The sequence below is a fragment of the Rhinolophus sinicus genome, linkage group LG06, assembly GCF_036562045.2.
Source record: "Rhinolophus sinicus isolate RSC01 linkage group LG06, ASM3656204v1, whole genome shotgun sequence".
Taxonomy (NCBI): Eukaryota; Metazoa; Chordata; class Mammalia; order Chiroptera; family Rhinolophidae; genus Rhinolophus; species Rhinolophus sinicus.
Window position 1 is genome coordinate 131,793,865 of NC_133756.1, and position 9,759 is coordinate 131,803,623.

The 9,759-nt window shown below is 51.1% G+C and overlaps 1 protein-coding gene across 11 annotated transcripts in view; it reads right to left on the minus strand.

Annotated features, from left to right (window-relative positions):
* The window catches only part of ABCC8 (ATP binding cassette subfamily C member 8), a 76,987-nt gene extending 68,311 nt beyond the window's left edge, over positions 1-8,676 (minus strand). For 3 of the 11 annotated variants that reach the window (XM_074336085.1, XM_074336082.1, XM_074336080.1), the window contains exons 1-4: positions 8,349-8,666; positions 6,968-7,109; positions 2,504-2,625; positions 791-1,024 (exon numbers count right to left, since the gene is read on the minus strand). In XM_074336085.1, coding sequence (XP_074192186.1) covers positions 791-1,024; positions 2,504-2,625; positions 6,968-7,109; positions 8,349-8,496 — 646 coding nt within the window. In that variant the 5' untranslated portion in view covers positions 8,497-8,666. Of the gene's footprint in view, positions 1-790; positions 1,025-2,503; positions 2,626-6,967; positions 7,110-8,348 lie in introns of all 11 variants that reach the window. The other 8 variants (XM_074336086.1, XM_074336084.1, XR_012497533.1 and 5 more) reach the window with 7 other exon arrangements.
* Positions 8,677-9,759: the final 1,083 nt, after the last annotated feature.

The window sequence follows — 9,759 nt, forward strand, 5'->3', positions numbered from 1 at the left end:
ATGGATGGTGGTAATGGTTGCACAAAACTATAAATGTACTTAATTCCACTGAGCTATGTACTTAAAAATGGTTAAAAAGGTAAAATTTATTTTATGTATATTTTACCCCCCCCACACACACACACACTCACACACAAAACCCAATCCTCAGTGGTTTCCCCTTGCCCTTGGGATAAAGACCGGTGCTGGGGATGTGGCCTTCCAGGCCCTGACTGGTACAAGCCCCACCTGCCACTCCAGCCTTCAAAGTTCAGCTCCCTTCTCCTCTGCACATCAGCCCCGGTTTTCTTCCAGCTTTCCTAATGTGCTTGGCCTCTCTTGCCTCAGGGCCTTTGCACATGCTATTCCTTCTCCTGAATCATTCCTCTCTTTTTCCTCCTAGTGAGTTCCTACCTAGACTTCAGTCGTAGCTCAAACATGACTTTCTCATAGGACATTTCCTGAATCTCACCTGGGGCCCCAGAATCAAGGTTATTTTGTGGGACAATGTAAGCCGCATTGTGGTTCACCTTTCTGTGGGACTCTAGAACTTTGACCAGACAGTAGCCTCCTGAGAGGACCAGCTATTCCCCCACGATCACTGCCCTCTATGCCTGCAGCTCATTAAGTATATCCTCTCTTTTCCCTGTTCTAGCACTTCTGGCTCTGTGGAGAGCAAAATTCAATCATAGGGTAATGGAGGGCGTTAGTCTTTGTTCCTTAGAGAAGGACTGGTCCATCCCTGGGTAGTAATTTGTGCTTTCAGGAAAGAACATTATGTGCTTCCTGGAGAATGAGAAAATGAACTCACCAGATGCCCAGACAGGGTGTTTCCGGGGGCACCCGTCCTCGTGACCCTGGTGGTTAATGAGAGGTTCTTTGTGCATGAGAAGCTGCTTCAGACACCGGAGTGGGGAGGCTCTCTGAAGCCTGTATTTAACATCTACCCACCTGCTGCCCCTAGTGCCCCAGCCACATTCACATGGGGCCCCTGGGGTGGAGGGATCACCTGGATGATCTTCATGGAACCCAGTTCCCACCTGACCTGGGAAGGTAGATCTGTGATTAGCTCAGGAAACACCCTCTGCCCCATCATGACACTGTACTATCTCTGGCTTAGTATAGAGTATTCCAAACTCCAGATGTCAACTAGAGCCTGTGACTCCTGAAAATCACAGTCTGACCACAGCCAGATGAACAGCCTGACCTCAGCCACGCACGCTGAGCCCAACACAGAGGCAGACTGGAGGGTTTAAAACTCTGGGCCGCACACAGCCTGAGCATCCTTAGACGTGCAGTCTCCGAAACGGTTAAGAGCCTGCTGGGCTGCCAGACTCCTGGGATCTAAACCTGGCTCTGCCCTTGACTAGTGGGGCGGACTAATGCAAGTCACTTAACCTCTGAGCCTCAGTTTCCTGACCTGCAAAGGGAAATAATAATGGTACCCGCCTCACAGCATTTTTGTAAGGATCAAATGAGTTAATATAGGTAAAATGCTTAGAACAGTATCTGACACACAATAAGTGCCAAACAAGTATCCACTGTTAATATTTTTAACCTGAGTTTCAGTGTTCACATCTATAAAATGGGATAGCAATAGTACCAATAGGGAGATTGTGGGAATTAAGTGAAATAACGCATGTAAGGAGCTTAGCACCGAGCCTGGCACTCAGTACATGCTCAATAAATGCCAGAAGTCATCACTATTGTTCCTGTCTGGGACGCCAGCCATACAGTGTCAGAAGCTCTAAGCTGGCATTCTTTACTGATTCCCTCTAAATGTTGGCAAACACAGTTTCTGGTCCTGTGGCCTTTCTCTTCTCTCTCATGGTGACTGCATCCAGGCTCAGGCTTTAGACGCCACCTACAGCCCTGAACTCCTGGATGTCTGACTCATTTATTTAACTGCCTACTTGATGCTTGAGTTGTATCTCAGCGACATCTCAAACTCGACATGAAGACAGAAAACTTGATCCCCACTCCACCCCAATTCCTACTCCTTTGCCATGTCAGTTATTAACACCACTATTTGCCCAGGTGCTCAGACCCAACGCCTAGGAGACTTTCTTGCTCCTCTCCTGGCCCCTGGCCTCATCTCATCCTTCCTCCCCTTGCTCATTTGGTTCACGCACACTGGCCCCTTTGCCAAGTCTGTTCCTATCAGAAGGCCTTTGCACTTGCTGTTCCAGCTGCGTGGAGCATTCTTCCCCAAATATATGCTCACCCTTCCCCATTAGACAGCAGCATCTCCATCACACTCCACCATTTACTCAGTTTTATTTTCTTCATAGCATCATACTACTTGTTTGTTTGTTTATTTATCTAGTGACTTTGCCTCTCTAGCTCCTCCACCAGACTCTATGGTCCACGGGGGCAGGGAATTTTTTCTTCTCTACTTCTGAACCTCGAGCACTAAGAAGAGTGCCTGGCACTGAGGAAGTCCTCAGTAAACATTATCTGAAGGAATGAATGGAGGTACCTATCCCTCCCCTCCCCCCCCGCCCCGCCTCTTCCCCTCCCCTACCAATCAGCAGCTTGGGGAAGTTGGAGGTCTCAATGTTGTGATAGTAGACCACGGAGGTGACAGCAGCCATGAACGCCATCCCGGCCGGCATGTATAGGTGGAGATGGCGGGATTCAGTCACCCTGAGATGGGGGAGAGAGAGAGAGAGAAAGAGTGAGAGAGAGTGGATGTAGATGTGCTGAGTATCCCATCAGAGCCGCCCAGGCCTCGGGCTTAGGGCTCAGCACACAGTGGGGCCTCCAGGACACATGTGCAGCTCCACACCATGTGTTGGCAACTCTGCCCAGCACCCCCAAACATGCCTGTTAACTAGGGGCCCAGGAGTTCACACAGAGATGCTTTGAGACCTTGGTGCTCAGGCTTTGGAATTCACAGCCTTCTCTCCCTAGGTTCATGCTTACAGAACATGGCATAGGGAAGCCAGCCTTGATAGTTGCAGCTGCAAAGGCTCTGGCCTGGAACCACTGCTTTGGGAGTGAATACAGCTTGGTCTCTGTCCCTGAGGTCCTCTGGGCAGTACAGGAGCCTGTATACCACAACTGTCTTAGGGACAGTCCCATTTAACAAGAACGGCATAAGTCAGCATTGGCACCCCTGCCCAGGTGGTGTAATGACGCTGATAGTCAATATTTACTGAGCATTTACAGTGTACCAGGCACTGTTTGAAGCACTGATGTATGTTAGCTGACTTCATCTTTGGTACTCTTTGTCTCCTCATTTTGTGGTTGAGGAAACTGAGGCATAGAAAGGTTAAGCAACAAGCTCAAGGTCACTGTCTTTGTCTCCTCCCTCGGGATGGGGATGGAAGCAGTCAATACTAGCTCATCCACTCCCCAGTTTAACTTAGAGGCCTCGGTGCGTGAGCTCTGGTTGGGTGATAATACCCATAGGGAGCCAGAGCTCTCTCCCAGATCTCAGGCTTCCCCACGACCGGTGAGGAATCTCACCTTACTTGGCCCTGATCATGCCCTTCCAAGGCTCCCTTCTGTAGATAGCAAAATCCACAGCCTGCCACCAAAGGTCCAATGATGGGGCCTCAAACCATTGTTCTAGCACTGTCAGCTTGCTCTTTCTACTGAAGCCACACTGGGACTCCTGCCATTGCCAGAATGCCTCCTCCTGTCTCAGTGCTGCTCTTGCCTGCTCTGTTCCTTCTATTCAGCATGCCAAGAGTCCCTGCCCTTGAGAAGCTGACAGTAGGGAGGGGGCAACCAAGCTGAGTCTTAACTGTCTGACCAGACAGTCTAGGGAAGCCATACAGTAGATGGACAGAAGACTGAGGGCACAAAGGAGGGGGTGGGCAACCAGGGAAAGCTTCACGGAGGAGGCAGCACTAGGCTGGACTTTCAAGGATGAACAGGAGTTCAACAGAGACGGAGTGGGAGAGCCATGGCTCTGAGGAGAGCCATGTTGGAAACCCAAGTGGTCTGGTGGAACTAGGGTGGAGGGTGCCGGGTGAGCTGTTCACTAAATAGCATGCTCCTCTCCTTCCTTGCACAAGTTTGCTCCAGTAGCAATGCACCAAGCCCCAGGGAATGGATGGTGATTGGTTCAAGCCGCCATGCAATTCCATACCCCTTTGCCAGTGATTAGTCTAAGGGTGGTCATATCATCCAATAGTGGACATTGAGATGTAAAGAAAAGCCTGCAGAGGACAATCTCTTGCATAAGGAAGAGGTATATGGGGAGCATGACCCCTTTGCCCTTGCCTGAGTGATACCCGCAGCTGGGCAGCCATCTTGTGACCATGGGGGAAGATATGGCCGACATGCAGAGGATGACGTAGAAAGATGGGAAGAGGCTGGGTCCCTGATGCCATCACTAAACCACCACACCAACTGAAAAAGGCGACCTCCAGATTTCTTGTTAAATGAGACCATAAATGTCAATATTCTTTAATATTTGATTAGTGGATATTCTCAGCAAAGTACTGATACAGGAGGAAAAGGCAATGAGTCACTAGTGGGGATACTGGAAGCAATCAGCACCCTGCCCAGTGGTCTTGCCTCTGTACTCTTTGAAATAATTTTGAAAAATTCTATGCCGTTTCACACATTTTTAAAGTGACATCTAAAACGTTATATCAAGTTTAAATAAATTCGTTTTTTTTGCAATTGGAGGTAGAAATGATAAACATTTTATAAAATGAAATAAGATGAGGAATAACCATAATTGAAATAAATATTTCATGACATGACTTCATAAAATAGGTTTTGGCTGCTTTACTGAATAATATGCACTGAGTTAGGTAAGAAATTACCTAACTCAATAAACGCCAGAAATCATCACTATTATTTCTGTCTGGGACCCCAGCCATACAGTGTAAAAAAAAATTTATATATGGGCTTTGTCCAGTGTATGTGGCCTGGGAAAACATTCCCAGGCCACATACACTGGAAAATATTTTTTAAAACATTCTAGTTATATATTTTTTAAAAATATTTCCTCATTAACCTATACCACTCTGGTTGTTCTGACTTCAGGACATCACATACAGAAATAATACCCAATGGAAGGCAGGAAGCCCTGCAGGTTAAAGATGCCTTGATTAATTAACCCTAAACTAAACTTGAGTTTGAAGACTACTGCTTTAACCAGCCTCACTCCCACCTGTCCCCTAGATTTCCAGGGTGGTCTGCAAACCCAGGCAGGGGTGGGTTGGGGTGCCACAGGGCAGGGTCTGTAGCTTCTGCTCGCTTCCAATGCCCCTCTCTCATGCTTGCTTGTCCAGGGGTGTGGGCACACAGATGGAGGCCAGCAAAGACCAGGTGACAGGTATCCAGTTCAGGAGCTGACCTGCCTGCTGGGGAGGAGATGGCAGTTTGCAATCAGCTGGAGAGGTCTGGGATACAGGTGCAGCCCACAGAGGAGGGGCTGCTGGAGAGCCACAGGAAGGAGTCTTCAACTTGACTATTCAGTTTCCCACAGTCTAGGAATGTACTATCTGCGCAGGGCTCTGCCACTCCGTGCTCTGCACCCTCTGTGCCCTAATTTCAGTCCTTTCAGAACTGTGAAGCATGCAAGGGGATTATGATGCTCATTTCCTAGGTAGAGAAAGTGAGCTGCACGGCTTGTCTAAGTCCCACAGCTGGTATATAGGTAGCAGAAGCACTGGCCGAAGACCCAGGTCTACCTTCCCCATAGGCAGAGTGTCTTCCTCTCTGTCATTTGCTAATTATAACCCAGTGAGTATTTCTAACCTGGGGGCTCACAAGGCATCCTCCCCCTTCTAGCATTTGTGTGCTTTGGAAGGGGTGTTGAGGATGGGGGGTGGGAGGAGGAATTGTCACCTGTTAGTTATGTGGCAGTATGCATTCTGGGCTTCTTGCTGGTCTGGGGACTTTGATAATCCAGAAGAGTCCCAAGGCAAGCAGTCATCGCAGAGATAACTGCTGAAGCCAGGATGCAGGAACGTTGGGAGTGGAAGGGTGAGGGAGTGTGTGGAGAGGTGGGAGATCCCATCCCCCTACTGTCCAGCTGCAGGAGCCAGGCCTGTCAGGAGTGGAGTCTGGGCATAGTCTGATTCCAGTTCAGAGGGGCTGGACCTTAGATATTTAAGCCAAATACCCCCGCCCTCCTCCACCCCCTCACCCAAGCAGTCGCAGAGTCTTACTGATTCTTCCATTCTTCCTTAGTGACATGACTGCTTCACCCCCTACTCTTCTGCATCCCTAACTGCTGACACACCGTTTCTGGCTGCTCTTATCTTTCACCTAGACTGCAGCAATCACCTCCCAAGTGCGGTTACTACCTTTAGCCTCTCCCTGCCTCCCTGTCCTGGACACTGCCTAGGAGTCTCACCTAAAAGTGCGGTGCTGATTACATCTCTCTTCTGTTCCAAACTGCTGATAAAATCCAACCCAAACACTCAGCCTGGCATTTGAAGCCCTCCTGGAGATGCCCCTAACCCAATTTCTAAGTCTCAGCCTCCATTGCTCTCCTCACTCCCCTGTTGTGATTCATGCTTCAGCCCTGCTGCACTGATCCCACCCCACCTACTTTTCTAGGTGGTGCCTTTGTTCCTACAGGAAGAGCTGATTGTGAGGACCCCTGATGCCAGGCTGAGGAGTTGGGACTTTATATACAATTGGGAACCAAGGAAAGATCTTAAACAAGAGTTGTTTTTCCCCCAAGAAGAGAACTCCAGCAGCTTGCAGAAGAGGCTGGGCATCTTCCACAGGAGTTAGGGCACTCTAATAAGCTCTAGAGTGATTTCTCTGGGTCATGGCATACAGATCCAGGTTCCCTTCACTCTGCTGCACTGACATCAGGCCCTGGGTCTCACTTGTGTCCAGTGCATGGCACAGAGAGCTTGGCACACAGGAGATGTTGGGTAAACAGTTGCAGAATTTATTAGTAAATGATACTGGCTCATGGAAAGCAGGTGAGCGGGGGTCTCCCTGAGCCTTTCAGGAAGTTCCCTGGACCAGATCCACTCTCCTGCATTCTCAGAGGGCAACTCACCCATCAGACAGGATGCCCTCCGCGATCTCACACACCAGGACAAAGAGCAGCATGAAAGTCAGGATCCAGCGCAGGTCGTGCCCAGGAAAGTGGAGCCACGTGCTGTGGTGGATGTGTACCTTGGAGCTCTGACTGCCCCATCCTGGAAGGAGAGACAGGAAGAGGGGAGATGCCTGGTGCACTGGGAGGAGAGTGCATGAACCCCAGGAGGGTGCTTAGGTACTAGGTCCTTGGTGACAGTGAGGAGTGTACCTATTTGAACATCTGTGCATGAAAATGCCCACGTCTGGTACACACGAAATAAATGTCCAAGCATGAAGCCTAGACGTTCCCAGAACCACCTTTGCAGGTATCCATTTTATATGCTGATCTCTTGTATGACAACTTATCCGAAAATAAACCATTTGTTTGAGAATGGAAGTGTAAATGCTGGTATAATTTTTGACACACACATGAGCATATATTGCATATGCTTGCATCCTATTTCTAATTGTTTTTGTCAATAACTAGCAACTCTTTGCTTCTGCAGCATCCTTTTCTTTTTAATTTTATAACAATCTGTCCTTTCTTCCCAAAATCTGTATGTGAATGTTAAGATTTGCTTTTTTTCTTAGAGTGAATTAACACATTATGGGGAGGTAGGGGACACCCTATGAGAGGAGAGAGTTAGCCAGCTTGAGAGATTCAAAGTCTTGAAGAGAGATGAAGGGGACCCAGTGAAGCGTTACCCACGATTGTCCCGGCAGTGGCACCCAACTTTGCAGAGGGCTTTCAAGCAGGGGCGCTGGGGGCCGCTGGCATCCACAGGCAGGGGCTGCTCTGCACGGAGCCTGAGAACTTGCGCTCTGGAGTCCGGATTGGGTAGCAGGGGAAGGGGACCAAATCTCTAAATCCTGCCTCTCCTAGCCCAGGGCAGTGGGACCCTGTAATTGTTCGGGGCTACTGACCACTGTCTGACTCAGCCCCAGGGAAACACAGAGGTTCCATCCCCGCCTCTGAGGCACAGGCTGCACCTCTTCTGGGCCCAGTTGCGGCTGACTGGGAGGGTGCCTTGGGGGAGGGGTGACCCGGCTCCCTACGCAGCTCCAAAGAGGGTGCAGCCCGACCCCTCCCGACCTTTCCAGGGCGTACAGAAACCTCTGCTTTCCCCTTTCTCCATTCCAGCCGGACCCTGAGATGGCAAAACTTGGGGGAACCCAAAGTCAGGGGCGTCCGCTGTTTGCTGCGGGTTCAAGGGAACTCCGGGGAGTGAGGGGACTACAGGGTAGTACACAGAGCAGGGGACCCTGGGAGGAGGGCGAGCGGCGCGGCGCGCGGAGCCTCCTCCTCCCTCGGTGCCTCTGCCCTCCCCTCCGCTCCGACTGCCCGCGCGAAAGCTCACCGATGAAGAGGATGGGGAAAGTGATGAAGAGCAGGAAGACATGCGGCACCACGTTGAGCGCGTCCACGAAGCAGCCGTTGTTGAGGACGCCCTGGTCCACCCGGTAGGCGGCCGAGTGGTTCTCGCTGCCGCAGAAGGCCAAGGGCATGGCGGCGCAGGCGGGCGCGGGTTCGGCTGCGGCTGACTCCACGCGCCTCCGCGCCTCTCTCCCTCGCGGATCGGCTGCCGGCCGGGCCGTCAGGCTCCCGCCCCCCCACCTCGCGGGCCCCGCCCCGCCCTGCCGGCGCACGGGTTCCCCTCACCCCGCCCTTCGCCACTACCTGCGGGGCCCGGGGGGGTGGGGGGGGCGGCCTGTAGCCCGACCGGGCCCGCGCGTTCCAGCGGTGGCGCCTCGCGCCCCCAGGTGTGCTCGGGGACCCTTTGTGTGTGCCCAGCTGAGCGCGTGCGCTGGGATGAAGAAGGCAGCCTGAGTGGGTGGGCACACTCGAGTCTGGGTAGAACGGTGGGGGCGGTGCAGAAGAGAGGAGGGGGGTTCACATGGGTCCCGAGTGGGCGCGTTCGGGGTCTCGAATGTGAGCTCTGCCCAGGATCTGAGGTGTGGGCTCACCTGGGCGGGGCGCGTGGGTGGATGTAGTTAGATCAGAGGGTTCTGGTGGGGCAGAGTGGAGCTAGTCCCCACCCCATATGGACAAGAAAGGCAGTGAAGAACGTTAACTTGGGGGTACTTGGAATATTTTCAAAAGTGGTCCCAGGCGCGGAGCACTCATAGGTGCTTTACAGCGTATCCTCCGCTTTCACAAACCGAATCTTCGAACACTTTTGCATGTTGTAATCTCTCTCTCTCTCTCTCTCTCTCTCTCTCTCTTCTTTTTGGCTGATGAGAAAACTGAGGCTCAGGGAGGTTACATGACTGACCCCAAGTTTCACCACCAATAAGTGGGGATTACTTGAACCCAGATCTTCAGATCCCCACCCTTCTTCCCACCTACTTAAGGCATACATCTAATACACTGAGCCTCCCAGCGACTGGCAGGTGAATGGGTGAAATGGGTCCTGGCCCAAGGCTGAAAAAGAGGCTGCCTGTGGAACCGTATCCAGCAAAAGCAATTGAAGGCAGTCAGGAGGGGTGGAAAGAGAGAATGTCATCCTAGGCTATATTCTTAATCTGACACAGACCAGTTTAAGGAGTTGGAGCACCTTGTGAAATTGTAGACAACGGTTATGCATTCCCATGCTTTTTGGAGAGAATCTCACAGGTCCATGGCCCCCAAAATTTACATCTTCTGAAGAAAGAACAGAAAGGGGGTTTTAGATTAGCTTTTAGAAGAGTTTTCTGTGTTACACAGAAAGAGTTTTCTGTGAACACAAATGCATATGTTCTCAGGAGGGAATGGGGGGACACCAAGTGTTC